At 47.5% G+C, this 19254-nt stretch overlaps 2 protein-coding genes across 5 annotated transcripts; both read right to left on the bottom strand.

The window, feature by feature from the left end:
• Positions 1 to 157: 157 nt before the first annotated feature.
• On the bottom strand, positions 158 to 5393 carry Scamp3 (secretory carrier membrane protein 3). The gene is made up of 9 exons (XM_026404930.2): positions 5194 to 5393; positions 4775 to 4852; positions 3861 to 3983; positions 3653 to 3773; positions 2995 to 3123; positions 1895 to 2054; positions 1691 to 1792; positions 1054 to 1171; positions 158 to 606 (listed from the first exon to the last, which is right to left on the bottom strand). The coding sequence occupies exons 1-9, from the start codon at positions 5257 to 5259 to the stop codon at positions 460 to 462; spliced, it is 1044 nt and encodes a 347-aa protein (XP_026260715.1). The 5' UTR covers positions 5260 to 5393; the 3' UTR covers positions 158 to 459.
• A 518-nt stretch (positions 5394 to 5911) lies between these two features.
• Clk2 (CDC like kinase 2) lies at positions 5912 to 17485 on the bottom strand. Of its 4 annotated transcripts, none has more exons than XM_026404925.2 (13): positions 17329 to 17485; positions 15488 to 15657; positions 13969 to 14197; positions 13184 to 13271; positions 12767 to 12833; positions 12475 to 12591; positions 11110 to 11276; positions 10279 to 10373; positions 8137 to 8266; positions 7960 to 8042; positions 7743 to 7822; positions 7264 to 7354; positions 5912 to 6424 (listed from the first exon to the last, which is right to left on the bottom strand). In XM_026404925.2, exons 2-13 carry the CDS (start codon positions 15655 to 15657, stop codon positions 6239 to 6241), a joined length of 1503 nt encoding a protein of 500 aa, XP_026260710.1. In that variant the 5' UTR covers positions 17329 to 17485; the 3' UTR covers positions 5912 to 6238. The 4 variants fall into 4 exon arrangements, with proteins under 4 accessions (XP_026260710.1, XP_026260712.1, XP_026260713.1 ...); XM_026404927.2 differs by having other exon boundaries at positions 13184 to 13268; XM_026404928.2 differs by having other exon boundaries at positions 13969 to 14194.
• Between the last annotated feature and the right edge of the window lie 1769 nt (positions 17486 to 19254).

Raw genomic sequence — 19254 nt, 5'->3', positions numbered from 1 at the left:
TGCGCGACTCCACGCCCCCGCCCTGCCCGGCCGGCCGACAGCTCCCAGGGGACACGCAAGCCTTGAAGTTCCCGAGCGCGAAGGCTTCGGTTTCCCCCCAGTACCCTCCACTCTTTATAAGACTTAATTCCCATTAAAATTTCAGGAAACAGGTGAGTTCCAGTTCCACTTTCTTTTTATTTAAATAACCGAAGCGACAGCCTTGGCACAGCAGAGGGAAGCTGGGTTGGGGTGTGTGAGAGGGGGCAGCAGTGTGGCCTGATGGGGGAAAGGGCGAGCAGTGATAGGTCACAGTGGGCTCCCAGCACCCCCAAGTCAGGATCAGCAGTCATGGCCGTGGAATTGGGGGCACTATGGAGAAGCCATCAAGTAGTGATGTCTCCCCAAGTCCCAGAAACCTCAGGGATGGGGCTATGTCAGCTCCCTCCAGTGGCAGGGCCCGGGCATCCCAGTCGGGAGTCACGGGGCCCGGAAGGCATTTTCGGCAGCCCCTGCGGCTGCATTGGCAGCGGCGGTTCGCACCGCAGGGTTGGAGAAGACACCAGCAGCAAATTCTTGCTGGGCCTTCTGAAAACTGGCACCTGTGCGACGGTACAAGGAGTGGATCTGCAAGAAGAGGGCAGAGACATTTCAGCACAGTCCAGTCACTGCTGCCTTGCCCCACCTGACACCACCACCTCTCACCCGCCTGTTCTGTTCTGTTTTTTTTTTTTTTTAAATAATCATTTTATTTGAATTTTTTTTAGTTGTTAATGGACCTTTATTTATTTATATGCGGTGCTGAGAACCAAACCCAGTTCCTCACACATGCCAGGCAAGAGCTCTAACACTGAGCCACAACCCCAGCCCCTGCTGTTCATTCTTTTCCCTCTGGACTCTGACCCTCACTCCCCACACACAAACTTGTACAGACACTCCCCCACATACATAAGGAGTCCATTAGTGGAGAACCCGCCCCTCAATCTGGCCTGCTCCCATTCCTCCGGTTCCAATAAGGCCCCTAGAGACCCATGATCTCACCCTCCTGGCCCCACCTTCCACACAGCCCCTCACCCGTTTTAGCATCACAATTCCCAGCACAGCGATGCCAGTGAAGAGCAGGGCAACCAGCAGCATAAGCACAGCTACAGCTGTGTTGATCTTCACCACCACCAGAGCCGTGATCCAGCCACTGTAGGGGAGGCATGTGCCTGTAACAAGGGCTGCTCACATCTGGGTCTAAGTCCTCCCAGCTTCTCCACTCAGTAAGTCCTGACTTGTCCCACCCCTCCCATCAGCAGTCACTCCCCTGCCAGTCTGGCAGCATGCCGTGAACCACAATCCCCACTCCATGCACTCTTCACATTTTAATTCCAATTTGTGAACCATTAGCTCTAGTTCTGCAAGTTCTTCTGAGCATCCTCCCTCCAAACAGACCCTACTCTGTTGAGGATGCTCCCTCCCCTCTTCACTGTTACATATTTTTCTTCTAGGGAGCCTTCTCAGATTGACCATACACAGACCTCTTCTCCTTAGTCTCTGCCTGCCTAGAGTTGTCTGGGTTCTACGTTAATTATGTCCTGTCTTTCTCATTAAACTAGAACCTCCCAAGGGGGAATTTTTTCCCTAACAACTTGTGTCCCAGTATTCAGTGCTGGCTTGGTCTAGAGAATTAGAAGGGAGGATAAGAGTGGCTGGCAGCCTTACAGACCTGAACCCCCAACCTGGGATGCCAATGGCCTGGAGGACAAAGAGCACATTCTGGGCGAAGAAAATGAAGAAGAAAACGAAGAAATTGAATGAACTGTCACTCCTGCAAAGGGCGGGGGGTGGGGAAGATGGGGAGATTGGGAGAAAAATTAGGGCTGGAGAAGCTGATGGGGGGCCCATCCCAGGTCCCCAGTCACCCACTTACCGGAAAGCCTTGTACATGGGGCGGTACCAGCAGACGAAGGAGCAGGGAGTGAAAAGGAGGACCCAGAGCAGAGAAAGCCCAAAGCCGGAGCCATTGCTGGTCTCTACACAGAAGCTGGCCAGGCAGGCGAGGAAGTTCAGGAGAAGAGCCAGAGTGCTGCCTAAGGAGCAGGGGGACAGGGTAAAGGACAGGTCCTCCTGAACTGCAATGAAAGCTCCTTACACGCCCTCTCCACAACCCTCCCCAGGTCTGACAGTGTAAGGGAAGAAAGGCAGCTCCAGCTTTCGTGGAATCGGCTTCACAGGAATGGAATAAGCAAACCTCAATCATAAGGGATCCCCTGGCAAAGAATTTTTTTTTTTTTTTTTCCTGGTGGTGGAACTGGGGATTGAACCCAGGGGCATATTACCACTGAGCTATGTCCACAGGCCTTTTTCAAATTTTATTTTGAGGAGATGAGGGTTCAGTATGAGGTACTGAGTTTGATCCCTCCAAAAAAGAATAAATGACTAAATTAATTTTGAGACAAAGTCTCACTGAGTTATCCAGGCTATCCTTGAACTTGCTATCCTCTTGCCTCAGCCTCCCAAGTAGCTAGTATTACAGATGTGCACCACAATGAATAAATTCTTTGCAAAGAATTCAGAACATATTGTGAAATGATACTGATCAGATTATGTTGTGTGTGAGTACAAAAACGGCATGGTAAATCCCACTATTATGTATGATTATAATGGGGGGAAAAAAGAATTCAGAATGCAGTCAATCATAGTAGTGCACACACAAAATCTCACCAACAAGAGAGGCTGAGGCAAGAGAATTCAGAGTTCAACTCCATGCACGGTACATCAGTGAGTGCCTATTTATGCATGGGGACAAAAAGAAATGATGGGGATGAGAAAATACACTTGCTAGCAAGCTGGTGAGTAGGCCTGAGTTTTAAATACAATTTTTTAAAAAGTAACCCAAGAAGATCCCTGGATAAATTACTTTGTTTTCAAATATTGAGGCAAAATGAAACTTTTGGTTCATGAGTGGACTCGAGGGCTTTAAAAAAAATCTACCCATAACTTCCTCCAAAAAGGCATCTTACTACTCACACATCCAGAGGTAGTACATGGTAGATACTGTCTTCTGAAATTCTTGGGGGATCTCCATGGAGATGTCCTGGAAAAAGCAGGGCTGAACTGGGCAAAAAGAGGGTAGCGGGGGCCAATTGTTCTGTCGAGCTGTAAAGCACAAAGAGAGCAAGAAGACCCCAGTAATGAAGCAGAGACCAATGAGGGAATCAGTCCCCCTTTCTTCCCTTCCCAAGTCCTCTCAATTCTGGGTCCAAGGAAACAAAGGGAGAGTGACAAAAAACAACAGTAATAGCAAATGTTTATTATTATTTGCAACATCTGAGCATGGTGCTAAGCACTTTGCCAACAACTTTGTTTAACCCCCACAACAATTCTGTCAAAGAGATACAAATGTTACTCTCAATTTACAAATAAATAAATTGAAACACTCAAGATTAAGTACCCACCCAAGGGGTTAGGGGTGCAGCTCTGTGATGGGAATGCTCACCTAGCAAGCGCATGGCATTGGGTTTAAGCCCCAATATGGGGGGGGCGGTAATTTGGCTAACAGGTCATGGCTAATGACTGTACACCTCACACTCAGCAGTTTGACTATAGAGCTCATGCTCTTAGTCTTTTTTTTTGCTCCTTCCAAACTGTCAGAAGTTCTTCCTCACTTTACCAGGGACCCACTTACTGGCTGTGCCCCCCAGGGCAACATGCTGCAGCTCTCGCTCTCTGCGGTCCAACTCCTCTGCCTTCCGATTGAGCTCCTCCTGTTTCTTTAGCAGCTCAGCTGTGGCTGCTGCAGCCGAGGCCTGCCCAGCATGAGCAAGGGAGGTGTGAGTCCTGGAACCCAGGACAGGCGCTTCTCCCTGGCCCCCACTTGCATTCGCCCTCTTTACCTGAGTGCTGTAGGAACCATAGTTTTTGGGTTCAGTGGGGCTGAGCTTTCTTGAGGGCTGTACAGAGGGAGCTGAGGGTGGAGGCAATGGTGCAGGGGCAGGAGGCTCATAGGCTGGTGATGGCTGTTGAGGAAAAGATTTAATAGATCACCCAGTGTCTCATAACACAGGAACCTAGAATCAACTTGAAAACCTTAGAAGCAGAATTTATTACCTAAGATAGCAACCCTTCTCTCAGTTGTTAGGAAGCTAGTTCTTGTGTTGAATTTATGTTAAAGAACTCTTTTATTACCTGCAGTAGTCCTGGTCACCCCTCACATCCAATTCCTTAACAATGACTGAAATCATTTTTTTTTTTACACATCCACCCCCTGAACGACTTTTTTGTCTGGTATTTTTTAATTTATTTTTTGCAATACTGGGAATTGAACCCAGGGGCGCTCTACCATTGAGCTACACCCTAACCCTTTTTATTTTGAGCCAGGGTTTAAATTGCCCAGTCTAGCCTCGAATTTGTAATCCTGTCGCAGCCTCCAGAGTTGCTGGGATTACAGGCATGCTCCCCTGGGCCCAGCTCTCCCTTAACTTTTTGAACCCACCATTTTCTATTCTAGTAGGACAAACAGGATGATCTTCCTCATTCTTTGTCTTCTAATTGCAGTTTTTCTCAACTCTGACATTCCCAATCTTGATTTACTTCAAGGAAGTCTCCCCAGGACTGACTTTTAGAACTCAAACCAGATTACTCCTTGGCCCTGGAGTTCCCAAGATTAGACATCCCACGGCTGACTGGTGTCTTCCCAGGAGCTGTGCTTCTTCCTTCCTCTGCATGCACGAATGTTCCCTGCACCTACACGACAGTGCTTATCATTACTCTTCCCTTTCTTGCCCTCCTGTGCTCTCCAATTGCTCACCTCCCGGGTCTCAAAAGGGTTGTAGACGTCAAGCGTGGCATACTGAGGGCTGGGTCGGTGCTGGATCACAGCTGGGTCCTGAGGGCAAAGACCTGGGCTTAGCTGGCACTCAGTGCCTTCGAGGGAACTCTTCGGGACCTCTCCTAAACTACCCGTGTCTCCCAGTACGGCTCCGTCGGAGGCACGGCTGGCCCAATACTAACTACCTTTAAGTTTATCACCCAAGACTGCCAATACCAGCCTCTTAGAGGGGCAGGGTCCGCCTCCCCCAACCACAAGGGCTCACCGCTCTGGAGTCACCATCACCCCCACGTGGCGGCACTCCCCCGAATCAAATGTCACGAGTGGGAACACAAGTTAGCTAGACCCGAAATAATCAGAATCAACCCGACCGGCCAAACGGGACTAGCGCAAATCACCTGAAAGGGGTTGTCAAGCTCGCCAGACTCGGCGAACGGGTTTCCGCCGTCTCTGCTCTGAGCCATTTTTGCAACCGCGGGCTCGACCGCCCCTGCCCTCCACGCCCCTACCGCGGAGGTAGCGGCGGCGGAGGCCCTGGGAGCTCCCTCCGCTCCTCTCGGTCCGCCTAGCTCCTCCGTGCACCGATTGGCTGAACCGACCGGAAGGATCGCCAGGATCCCCGCAGCAGCGACCGGCTGCGCCTGCGCCTTAGCCAAAATAAAAGACGGAAATACCTCACGTGACACTTCCAACACAGTCTGGGTAGCCAAGCACCCCCCCTTCCCCCACGTGACTTCCTCTCGCCAACGAACTACATTTCCCAGATGGCCTCACGTTGGGACGAGCCAGCCGGCGACGGGAGCCCAAGTTTTCAGTTTTGGGCTTTGTCCTGGAGTGCAGCCTAATGATCCAGTGAGCCCTCTTTCCCAACCTCATGACTCCAGATCAGAGAACTGCCACCCTATAACCTCTCTCCATTTAGATCTGCAAGAAATGCTGTCCCACTCTTTACTACCATCCTGACACTAGGTGGACAAACTGGTGACCAGGCTTTATTTTAGAGGGTAAGATGGACTCCCTTCATACCCAAATTCAGAAAAGCTGCCAATTGTCTCATCCCTCCACCCCAGCATCCCCAAACCTCAAATTCCAGGGATGGGGGTCAGATGAAGCACGTCATTTTATTTCACAAAGACTGTACAAAATTCCTTATAAAACATGGGATAGGTGCCACCTGGTTACCTCACTCTGCCCCCTTCCAAATCCATGGAAGGGGGCAGGTGAAGGTAGGAAGAGTGTGGATGAACAGCATTATGTACAAGGCAAGGGTTGAAGTGATAAGTACAAGTTCTGTCATATTTACACTATTTCACATATTCACAGGTGTACAGGGAGCCAGGAGGGAATGAGTTCAGGCTCTGTAATCTTGTATAAAAAAGCACCAGTGTCCGAGACTGGACACCCACTGCTATAAGAGATGCAGGGGTGCCCAGGTTCTGATCGTCACCGACTGATATCCCGACTGGAGTCCCACAACTTGGTGTTGGGTGGCTCAGCCCGAAGGCGGGTGAAGAAAGGATGCTGAAGGGCTTCACCCAAGGTCAATCGCTTGGCAGGTTCATACTCTAGCATGCTTTCAATCAGATCGAAGAGCTGGTGGTGGTCCTCTGCCTCTGAGGTAAGATACCGCTGGTGGAGTAGGGCAGGAAAAAGGTGAGACAGGAGAAATCCTGCCTCTTCTTCAAGGCCCTACTTTTTAATCTTAGAGAAACATCTAAGGCCCTCCTAGGAACTGACTGGAAAGATTTTTTTCTTTTTTTCAGTGGGATGGTGGTACTGGGGATTGAATTTGGGGACACTTGACCAGTGAACCACATCCCTAGCCCTATTGTGTATTTTATTAGAGACAGGGTCTCATTGAGTTGCTTGAGGCCTCAATAAGTTGCTGAGGCTGGCTTTGAACTCAATCCTTCTGCCTCCACCTCCGAAGCTGCTGGGAATACAGGCATGGTGCACCCAGCCTGGAATGCTATCTTACATTGACCAAACTAAGACCAGCATTTCTGATATTACAGCTCCACCCACCATTCCACCAGCACAATTACTCCTTCATACTCTTTTTCTTTCTTTTGGAACTGGGGGTTGAATCCTGAGCTTTGTGAATGCCGAGGCTTTGCTAAATCCCAGGCCTCCTTCATACTCTCTTTCAGAGTTCTATTTGTAGATCCTTAAGGTCATGAATCTTCTTTAGCTCATTACAATGTAAGCTCTTCAAATGGTAATTTATTCTTTTCTGTCTGACCTAAAGAATCCAAGACACTGTTTTGACATCTAGGTGTCAAGGTTATAATCTCCTTCCCTCCACAAAGCCACTCCTCTTATCTCACCTTTGTTGACCAATGGTGTCTTCTTTCAGCTTTCTTCCCTTCCTTTCCTAATCCTATGCTTGCAGAAATGCATTCCAGGGACAAACTACCTAAGAACTGACCTCTGGGTGATGGGCTCTATTTATCCCCTGCCTGGCTCACCCGCAGTGGTTTGCAGTTCTCACGAACATAGCGTCCAGCTGAAGTATTCTCATCCCAATCCAGGCGACCCCGGTAAAAATATTTCTGCTTTCTAAAGGGAAAGGGGAGGTTGAGGAATTCAGAAGGTTTTCCTTATTATAGGATTCTTAACTTATTTCCTCGTTTAAGAGTAACAGGGGAGGGAAGAGAGGGGGCATGGGGTTAGAAGTGATGGACATTATTATTCAAAGTACATGTATGAAGACACGAATTGGGTGTGAATATGCTTTGTATACAACCAGAGAGATGAAAAATTGTGCTCTATATGTGTAATAAGAATTGTAATACAGTCTGCTGCCCATATATAAATTAAAAAATTAATAAAAAAAAAAGTGGGAAAAGGGGAGGTATCAAAAAAAAGAAAAAAAAATTGATATAAAATAGACCTATACTGAAAAGAGAAAATGAAAAGGGTTAAGCCCCTCCCATTCAAAGTTCACCTTGTCTTTCGGATCATCCGAGAAGGGATGGGACCCAGTATCCTTTCCATCATGGCTAGATGCTCTCTGTTGTCATGAGTCTAGGAAACAAAGGCAGAGCTAAGTAAGGGACTAACAAGGGGAAGCTGGGCTGCCAGACAGGCAATTCGAAGGAGTGAACAGGCAAATATTCAGCAGAAGAATGCCAGGTAGTAGAGTAAGACCCCTTACCACTTACCTGAAAGAGGGTGAAGCCAACATAGTACTCGAAAATGATGCAGCCTATGCTCCACACATCACAAGGCTGTGACCAGCCCAACTCTGAGTGAGAGTGGGAAGGAAAAGATATTATGAGACTTAGAGGGCCCTGGCCCCACCACATCACCTCACACACCTGGATCGCCCTTGCCCTTACCAAGGATGACTTCTGGTGCCCGATAATGCCGAGTGGAGACAATGGTACTATGGTGCTCATGGTCAAAGGTGGCACTGCCAAAGTCTACCACCCGCACAGCAGTGCTTTTCACACTGCGCTCATCTCGCTTCTAGGAGCAAGGCAGAGAGTGAATGAACAACTATACTGCAAACCAGTATTCCACCTCTATTCTCTAAGGTGCCTTAAAAAGTCAATTCTAGCAAATCAAAAAGCAGAGTCAGGGGCTGCAGTTGTAGCTCAGTGGTAGAGCACTTGCCTAGCATGTACTAGGACCACATAAAACTAAATGATATTGTGTCCATCTATAACTTAAAAAATTAGAAAAAAAGAAAAAAACTGAGACAGGAGGATCACAAATTCAAGACCAGCCTGGGAAGCTTAGGAAGGCCCTAATATATTTTTACTATACAAATATATATTTGTGTTATGTATTATATAAGTTATACAAATTATAAAGCTAGGTGCAGTGGCACACATTTGCAATCTCAGTGAGTGTGGAGGCTGAAACAGAAAGATCCTGTGTTAGAGGATAGGCTCAGCAACTTATCAAAACCCTTTCTCAAAAATAAATAAATAGGCAGATAGATAGATGAGGGGCTGTGGCTCTGAGGTAGCGTACTTGTCTGGCATGTGTGAGGCACTGGGTTTCTCAGCACCACATATAAATAAATAAAATAAAGGTCTATCAACAACTACAAAAATTATTTTTAGAAATTGATTTTAAAAAAGCATGTAGCTAAGAAATAAAGCACCCTGAGTTCAATCCACAGTACTGAAAATGTAAATAAATAAATGGTCTGGGGATGTGGCTGAGTGGTAGAGTGCCCTGTCCCCAGGATTAAAACCCAGTACCACAAAACAAAAACCTAGCCAACTATGGCATGCTACCACACACCACAGAAGATCTCCTGGTTTACTGAAGAACTTTTAAGAGTAAGGAAGCTGGCCATGGTGGGGTACACCTGTAATTCTGGCAGCTCGGGAAGTTGAGGCAGGAGGATCAAAAGTCTGGGGCCAGGGGCTGGGGTTGTAGCTCAGTGGTAGAGCACTTGCCCCGCAAGTGTTGGGTACTAGGTTGGATCCTCAGCACCACATGAAAATAAATGAATAAAGGTATTATGTCCAACTACAACTAAAAAAAAAAGTTTGGGGCCAGCCCCAGTACCCCTGGCATCAATCCCTATTAGCAGGAGGGGTAAGCCAGACACAGTAGTGCTGGCCTACAATTCCAGCTATATGGGAGGCTTAGGCAGAATACAAGTTTAATGCCAGCCTGGGCAATTCAGCAAGACTCTGTCTCAAAATAAGAAAGGCTGGGAATAGCCCAGCAGTAGAGTACCATAAGGTTCAAACCCCAGTATGAGGAGGGAGAGAAAGAATGATTGATTATGGAGTGGCTGCAAGTCTGTATCAGAAGACTATATCCACATGATCGATACATTGTTTTCCTGAAAATATGTAACATGTAGCAAAAGAGTCAAGAGATGGAGGGGCTGAGGCTAAGTGGTAGAGCGCTTGCCTAGCATGTGTGAGGCACTGGGTTTGATTCTCACACCACATATAAATAAAGGTCCATCAACAATTGAAAAAAAAAAAAAAAAGAGAGAGAGATGGAGAGTTGCTTTTTCCTTTGTTTTTTACTAGAGATTTAACCCTTGGGTTCTTTATCCCCAGGTTTTTTGTTTTTGTTTTTTTTTTTTGAGACAGGGTCTTGCTAAATTGCTGAGGCCTTTAACTTTTGATCCTTCTACCTCAGCTTCCCACATGGTTGAGATTATAGGCCTGGGCCACCATGCCCAGCTATGGAGAGCTGCTTAAGCTCTGAGGTCTATCATCTCCAGTTAGTCCAGGGAGCTGAGCCTTCCTTCCTCACAGAAAAATATCTTAAAAAACAACAACAAAAAAAAAAGAGGGCATTTTCACTCTATTGGAAAGCCCTTTATCCAAGCTCTCTTCTAATTCAGGTCTTCTTAAATCTTTCCCTCCCTATTCTAGTACTCTAGTTTTACTCAGTTGGAGTCAGAGAAGAAAAAAATAAGGGAGGACAGAATGGGCTAAGCAAAGGCCAAGTGGGCCAGCCATCTGCCTCCAAGGGCCAAGGACAGACCCTGTTCATCTTACCTTCTCTAGGTTGTAGGTGAGCTCATAGTCGGAATTCACAAACAGAATATTTTCAGGTTTGAGGTCCGTATGTGTCAGCTTGTTATCATGAAGGACTGCAGAGGAGAAGGGCAGGTCAGGCTTAGTTCAGGTGGCCAGAGCTAAGTGGCACCACCTGACCCCAAGCTGAGCACCCAGAGCAACGCTGGTGAGGAGGAAGGTCCAGAATCACTAGGGCTGTTTTCTGCTCTATAACTAAATGAAATGCCTGGTCTAAAAATACCTATTCTTTCTAATGTATCTCAACTGATGAGGTTAAAAAAGTGTTTTTTACAGGTGGTAGTTTTGTACTGAATCTGACATGTTTAATATCTTGACATTTTGTGAACTCAATTCTGTGAAATTGTATATGGCTGTGAACTCAGTGGAAATATGCATTTGTCTGGATTCCCTACCTGGCCCCTTAGCTGAATTAGTCCACATTCCCATTTGCTTTGCTATAACAAAGAACATCTCAATTTAGATGAATGTAAACCTCTAGCATAGAGTACATTTGTCTCTTTGTGTTTGCTAACAATTTCCTAATGGGGGCGGGGGAAGGACATCCTCGAACACTTCAACTTCAAAGGCTGTCTCCCAGCTCCTACTAGGCTGGGTGTGGAGAAAGTGATGGTGAAGACATAAATCTAGAAGTGATGTCAGAAGAAGATAGGCCAAGATGACAGTGAACAATAAAACTGTGGGTAATTGTGCTTTGACTATTTAGGGGTTTGACCAGTCCACAAATGAGACAGAAGTGGTCCACTGGAGGGAGGGGCTGCCCCAGAGACCACCTCAGCCCACCCCACTCACACTTGACGGCCTGGCACAGCTGGAAGGCCATGTGGCGCACTTGGTGGATGGGATAGGGCAGGTAGTTGTTGTCTTTGAGGAAATCGAAGGTGCTAAGGCCCAGAAGCTCAAAGGAGATACACATGTGGCCATGGTAGTCAAACCAGTCAAACATCTGGACACAGAGGCTGGGAAGAGAGATGGGGGAAGGGGAATGTCTGATGAGCTCCCATCTGCCCACCACCCCTCCAAAAGGAGGGCCTATACAGTTGCTGATTCCATATAATTGTGTAAAAACATGCCAGCTAACATTAGCATAAAACTCAGTTCAGCTAGCAAATGGCCTTTCTGGCAGACCCAAGAGGCACTACCTGCCAATCTTCCAAACGTTTTCCTATGTTTTATTTATTTTTTTGATACAAGGGATTGAACCCAGGGGTGCTTCTGCCACTGAGCTACCCCTTTTTATTTTCAGACAGGGTCTTGCTAAGTTACCCAGGAGGGCCCCAAACTTGCAATCCTTCCTGCATCAGCCTCCCAAGTCACTGGGATTATAGGTATGATGTACCCAACTCCCCAGAACTCCTGCCTTAAAAATTCTGAAACAGATCATGCTAAATTGACCAGATCAACTTCAAACCTAAAATAATCCTGCCTTAGCCTCCCCAATAGCTGACATTATAGGTGTGCACCACCCTGCCCAACTTCCTACAATATTTTAAATAGTTCAAAAACTATTCTATTTTTTGAAGAATTCTTGAGTGCCAAGCTCTAAACAGTGTGAACCCTGAATTATCAAATGGTCCCTTCTAAACCCCAGCCCCATCTATAAAATCCACTCAATATCAGCCACTCTTGCCCATGTTTATACCTATTGTCTCCTAACAGCTTTAATGTTCTTATTCTTAATGCCTATAAGTGTATGTGAAAATATTACTGTATAAGTGTGGCCTCATTAACATAGTTTAGGCATAAAAGCATACTTTTGGTCTTTTTCTTTTTTTGATAGCTGGGAATCAAACCTAGCGCCTACCGACTAGGTAGACAAGTACTCTACCACTGAATTACACCCCCAGCTCAAAGCACTAATTCATTTTTGATAGATATCGATGCTCAGTTCCAGGGTCATTTTCAGCGTGTATCTCTACAAAAGTCATCCTGGGATGAGGCCAAACTGCAAAGCACTCTTAACTGTCCTGAAAACAAGAGGAATGGATTAGAGAATGTCCCAAGCCCTGCCTACCCTGATGTTGTACTACTCTAAGATGATGAACACAAGATGAATGGATGGAAGGACCTACCCCTGCCTGCCTAACCCCAGCCTGGGAGTCTTCCCTATGCAGGGGGAGCCTCCCAGCCTCCCTCTACACTCCTCTGTTTGCTTACTTCTTGTTGTCAGGGTCCTTCTCATTGATTTTCTCCAGGACATTGATTTCAAGTCGAGCTGCTTCCTTATACTTTTCCACATTCTTAATGATCTTCAGGGCAACTCGAGCCCCACCCCTGTAGGTTGGCAGGGGAGACTTTTTTGCTAGGTCCTTGAGAACACCTCAGATGCAATGGGGCTATGTAGGGACTAAGAATTCCTGACTTTTGCTAATTAGCAAAAAAGTCCCAGGTAACCCCCACCATTTCTTTATGCCTAGGAACTGTGGTGTAGGAAGGGGCTGCCAGTTACCTGCGATGGTCAACACACTGAACAACTCGGCCAAAGGTCCCCTCTCCTAAGGTGCTTACAATTTCATCTGAAATAAAAGACAGCAGGGTCGGGGAGAGGGAGGGAGAGAAGGTGGGGGCGAATGAGTTGAATTGGAAGGAAAAAGGGTACAGCAACCTGGGGTGAGATGAAGGAAGGGGAACAGATACAGATGATCACAGGGGATGAAACCCCTGCATGACTCCCACCACCTTTAACCCAGGGGCCATGAGAGCTGGGAGTGGACAGCAGAGGTCAATTCTCAACAGCAACTCAAACCACCCAGATGAACAACACCACGGAGAAAAGGCAAAGAGGCTGTGACTTGGGTTGGCTTGGGACGTTAGGATGGCTATGGGACCAATACAGGCTATAGGATTGTTACGATTTGGCTTGTACATCGCTCTTGTAGCCAGTCCCCGACGTGGTAGATGAGGTGGCCCTCAGCGTCGTCCTCTACACTCTTGGCTCTCCGGCTGCTGTGCTGCTGTCGGGGGGCGGGGGGGGTCGGAGCAAGCCAGGTGTCGGAGCGGGGGCCGGAGGGAGACGGGGTGGGTGGTGGAGGGGTCACCGGTCACAGGCGCCCAGCCATGGGGGACAGACGATGATGGGGGACAGTGGAAGGGAACACGTCAGATGCAGTAAGGCGGATTGGTGTGAGAAGAGAGAGCGGCGTACAATCCCAAGTCCCCAAACCCAAAACGGGAACAGGGAGAGGCATGGGCAGAGCAGAGAAGTGATGTCGTTGCCAGTGTCACCCACAACCCCATGCTCTACACAATACCCTTCTGGGTGGGCACAGGTCTCTAACCCCTTGCCCCCACCCAAGCTTGTCTCCTGAGGGGGCCTAAGAGCCCAGGGCTTGGGGGGAAAAAGGCAGTTCACAAGGAAGGTCCCTATCAAAGAATGGAAGCCTCTGGGGCAGAAGAGTTGCTCCAACACAATAAGCCCCACATGCCAGGGAGGGCACTGGAGTTCACGAAGGCTCAATGCCCATCCATTTGCAAAGTAGATTCTGGGGCCCTTCAAGAGTCGGAGAGCTTCCAAGAGGGTAGGCAGACTCAATGCCCACATTAGTGTTCATGCCCCAATGCTCAGCTGAGATCAAGGATACTACTAACTTACCAGGGTCCCAGAGGGCCTGAAGAAGAGTAGGGAGAGGAAGGGCCTGGGCTGACACTCACCGAAGATGAACGGCTGAAAGTTCGGCTGCGTCTCCTCCGCCGCCTGTGTTTCCTTCGGCTGCTGCGCTGGCTGCGGTAGCTGCTATTCTCTCGATGATACTCGTAGGAATGCCGATAGTCTGTGTCATAGTAGGCCTCTCCACGATCCCGGCTGTAGTCATTGCGCCTGTAGCTGCCACAGTATCGCCGGTCGTATACCCTCCGGTCGGATGAATGGTCATCATAGCTGCTGTTGGACAGCATATCCCCATTAGGTGCACCTGTTCAAGCCCTGCCATGCCATAGACAAGGACATGCCTCAAGGAGGACAAAGAGTAATGCCAGAAAAATTACTCTCAGGCACTTTAAGAGTCACTCCGAGAGGATCAAAGACCAGAGAAGTAAGATGAGGAAGCAGAAGATCAACAACTGCATGTTACCATGACCTCTGAAAAGGAATCTGCAGTACCACTCCCTCTCCTCCTCTCTAGTAACACAACTGAAGGAAGAACCAGTTCTTTCTTGCACATTTCTGACTAAAATCCAGCTTTGCTCTAAACCATTTCTGTTTAAACACTAAATTATTAACAGCATGCAGGCCTGTCTCCGAACTTTCTCATTAGCTACCTCCAGCTCATAATCCTTTATAGATACTTCCCTCTACCTGAACACATTTCTCCCGTTTTGACTCCTACCTGCACTATACACAAGCTTAGATGTCACTTTCTTGGAAAGTTTCCCCTGGACTACACAGCCTGCCGCCTCAGTTCAACCAAACCTACCAGGTACATCCTGAGCCCCGCAAGTTAGTACTTTCTCTCTCTCTCTCTTTTGGTACCAGAAATTGAACTCAGGAGCACTTAATCACTGAGCCACATCCCCAGCCCTTTTCTGTATTTTATTTAGAGACAGAATCTGAGTTGCTTAGCACCTTGCTAAGTTACTGAGGCTGGCTTTCAACCCATGATCCTCCTGCCTCCACCTCATACCTGCGATTACAGGTATGCTGAACTGTACCCAACCAAGTTAGTACTTTCTCTACAATAACACTTTTTGATCTGTGTGTGGTACTGAGGATTGAACCCCAGGCCCTTACATACACTAGACAAGCAATCTACCACTGAGCTATATCCCCAATCCTTTCTATTTTTAAATTTTGAGATGGGGTCTTGCTAAGTGACCAAAGCCAGCTTCAAGCATGTGATCCCCCTGCTCAGACTCCCGAGTTGCTGGGATTACAGGCATGTGCCCAGCCAGGATAATACTCTTAACATTGTGGTACAAATGGCTCATTTTGTTATCCATCTTTTTTTGATGTTGCTGTTGTTCGGTGCAGGGGATTAGACTTATGGCCTCACTTATGGTAGGTAAGAGCTCTACCACTAGGCCAAAACTCCCTCTATCCCTTCTTCTCCACCTTGAACATCGCCTTCAGCCAGCTGCTTATAGCACAATGCCCTTAGCAAGTAATCAATAAACATTTGTTGAACAAACAAATAAGCAAGTAAACTGGAATCAGTTTCTCCTCCTGAGGCTTCACCTCCGTGAACGAACATGGTAGCTGTCCTCCCGCCGGCGTCGCCGTGTCCGGTCACTACTACTTGACCAGGAACGACTTCTTCGTCGCTTATGTTTTCGGCTCCGATAGTGTTCATGGTAACTCCCCCTGCTACCTCGCTCTGAGGAATGGTACCTTCGGGGATGAGGCATCTGAAAGGGATCGAAAAATGGAAATAACAGGGAGTGCTCTGGGTTTTTAGAAGTCTCCTCCAAGGATTGGTTGTTCCAAGGATGTTATGCTGTTTTTTGTTATTTCTATCTTCTTCTTTTTTTTATATATATTTATTTTTTTAGGTGTAGATGGACATAACACAATGCCTTTATTTTTATGTGGTGCTGAGAATCGAACCCAGGTCCCACCCATGCTAGGGAAGTGCTCTACCGCTGAGCCACAAGCCCAGCCCCTAATTCTATCTTCTTTTATTTACACTCACAACTTCCTTAATCTTCCTAACAATTTGTCCTTCTTGGAAGATACATTCACCTATTAATTTTGGTAAAATACTCTAGAAAGCCCCCTCAGTTCAAATGCTCTACCCTGATTTACTTCACAGCTCCACAAAGACCTTCAAGTCTGAGCCACGACTTATTATAGGTAAATGTGTAGCTGATGGAGACTGCCACAGTCCACTCCTGCTGTGACTAAAATACACAAGGGTGCGATCCTGTGTTCCTCACAAGTTAACAGAATGAAACTTTAGTTTACAGTTATATTTTACAGACATTAAATCTTAAAAAAAAAAAAAAAAGTATATCTTATCTCACCAACTAGACTATCAGTGTTCCAAGGGCAGGAATGCAATTTTCCAGAACTCTATATACAGCCTAAACACCAAACACTGCCAAGTTCTAAGAATGTGGCCCCTTGAACTATCTTAATCACATCTCTGGTGAAATCCCTTGTGAGAGGTTTTAATAAAGTAGGCCCAAATTACATTCAGTTTTCTATCTGGCCCCTCCCATCTTATGCTTAGAAGTAGGCAAAAACTTGTTTTTAATTAATATCAGCACTACTTGGATGAGAATGGCCACTTTCCAGTTAATGAAATTGGAATGGTATGATTCAAAAATCCTTTCTTTCTCAAGGAAAAAAGAAAAAAAAAATCAAGAATCACTGTCAAAATCCAGGAAGGCAATAGCAGAACAGAATGAAAACAGCCCAAGGACAGAAGTCGGGTGGGGGCTGGGAGGATCAGGTGTGCAAAAGGTTTAAGGACTCCAACATCTGGCTCCCATTCTGGGCCACTTCTTGCCAACCTCCTCAAAATGAGGAGGTTGATATTTGATGCATTCTTGGCCTAAAGCGACTGGCAGGAAACCAAGAAGATGGAAGCACAAGCTTCTCCCAGGTAATCCAACCTTGATTAGCATAGCTACATAAATGCCATCTCACCCCATAATACTGCCATTAAAATCCCTCCCAGGCCTTCCCCCGCAAAGCTTCTAAACCTTTTCACTCATAAAACCCATAACTAACTCCTAGAGTGAAACTCTTCCTGCATGCTTCAAGTGATACTTCTCTGGCTTCGATTGGACCCGTTGGTCCAACTTTGATATTAAGCTCTATTGCATCTCTGGAACCACTCCAATCCTTACCCCATCACTCCTCCTACTTTGCCTCCTTCCAACTTTCCCATAGGTTTTTCCGGGTACCGGCCGACCTCCTTTCCCATTTCCCTACTGCACCGCTTCGCAGATCGCAACCCTCCTCTTCTCTTCATCTCGCCCCCGTTCCTTGCCCCCAATCCAATCCTACCCCAGTCCGCCCCGCAGTCGCCATCTTCCCGCGCGGCCCCGAGGTCCGCCAACCCGCACGCTCACCGTTCTGGCGGCGAGGCCCGTGCGCTTGTCCCACAGGAAGTCCGTGATGGCGGCGGCACTGCGGCCGGAGTCCCGGCACCCCCGCGGCGACGAAGTGCGGCTCCACCCCCCCAACCCGGGACCCTGGGACCTCCCGCCCCGTTCCCGGGCTCCGCTCCAGTCCCGCCCGCCCCGGTTCGTCCCCGCCCCCAAGATCCGCTCGGCGCCGCTCGCACCGCCCCCGCCCAGGGCCCGATCCCAGCTCGGTCTCCGGCCCTGGCCTCTCCGCTCCGCCGCCGCCACCGTGAGCGAGCACGCACGCACGCACGTCCTGCGTCGCTTCCCAGCGACCCCCCTCAGCTCCGCCCCCAGGGCGGCGCGCGCCACCACGTGCTCGGCTGCTTGCGGGCGTCGGTCTGTCAGAGCCCGGGAGGTGCTGGAGGCGGAAGTTCCTGGAAGCCGGGAGCGACTCGGGGCGCGCTGGGCGTGTACCTGGTTCGCTCTGCCCCGCCTCCTGTCCTCTCCTATTCCTCCGCACTCCCGTCCTTTCCCGTCACATCTGTGACTTACTTATTTAGCTTGGGAGGTTGAAAGGATTGTATTTATAGGGTGTCGCTGTTCGGCAGACCTGACTCTGGTGAGACTTGGCGGTGAGAGCCAAAAAAATATCCATTTCTTATAGCAGTTTCACTACCCAACCCCAGCACAGAGAGGTTCCCATCTTTTGTCCTGAACGAAAGTTAAGCACTTGTGGGGCAGGTACATGGCTGGGGAGGAAAGGGGAGAACCCAGTGCCAAAAAAGCGGGGGGCGTGTTAGCGGGGGAGATCACTTGAAAACTCTTATATGCTTTACATAATATGTAAGAAGTATGAATTTACTGAATCTTTAAAAAATAACAGGCAGGAGAAAGACTTTAAGGCAAAGTGGACAATTAGAGACACTGCAGAGGAATTGAGAAATGGTCAGAAAGGAAAATTGGATGGGAAACAAAATAACTTGAGAAATCAAGTCAGGGAATATCAGAGTGAAGCTAGGTGAAAGATCGTCAGAGATGATGGAGATTAAATCGGTTAAAAAATAGGAGAAATTCCGTGACATAGAAAAGAGGGGGAGTGAAAGAATTGGAAAGGAGTGAAGATTTCACTCTTGCACACTTTCCTAGATCATTCATTCATTCATTCATTCAACAAACACTTAATGGGTGTCCACTCTATGTCCAGCTTTTTACCAGGCACAAGTCTCCAGTACTCCAGAATCTCAACATATAATGGAGATGAAACTGTCTTATAAACTTATATTGTTAACCTTGTAACAAGAGCTGTTATAAAAAGTGATGCCCTGACTCCTGTAAGAAATCTCTAGACTAGACTCTAGGGAAAGGAGTTGGAAGTCTGTTTCTAGGTTTCCTAAAAGAGATGAGATCTCAACTGTTGGAAAGTGAATTGGAGGAGAATATCAGGCAGAGAAAATGCTTGCAAGGACCTGGAGACAAGGCAGAACAATGCATTTCAGCATTATTGCAGTCATGGCTTTCAAGATAGGGACTATCAGAAGAGAGAGTTGAAACTAGGTCCAAATTTTGCAGTTCCTGGTAAATTAGGCTAAAGAGCTTCAATGCAGTCCTAAAATGGGGAAGTTTGAAGGACTTTACAACTACATTTGGATTTTAGAAGAATGACTGGCAGGGTTGGGGATGTAGTTCAAAGGCAGAGCCTACTATGCCTGGGTTCAGTCCCCAGCACCAGAGAGAGAGATATGAAAGGAAGAATTTGAGATATTTAGGAATTTATACCCCTTAACATCACAGCACTGAAATTTACCTGTTCATTGATCTGTCCTTGAGCCCAGATAAGCATGGCTTTATAGTATGGCTAAGACTTTGTATAAGAGAGTCCCTAAAGAGTTGCATTTGGTGAAGGTTGGCAGAATCAGGAAATATTCTAGG

The sequence above is a fragment of the Urocitellus parryii genome, chromosome 11, assembly GCF_045843805.1.
Source record: "Urocitellus parryii isolate mUroPar1 chromosome 11, mUroPar1.hap1, whole genome shotgun sequence".
Taxonomy (NCBI): domain Eukaryota; kingdom Metazoa; phylum Chordata; class Mammalia; order Rodentia; family Sciuridae; genus Urocitellus; species Urocitellus parryii.
The sequence above is the reverse complement of the archived record's forward strand: the minus strand, read 5'-3'. Positions and strand labels throughout refer to the sequence as shown.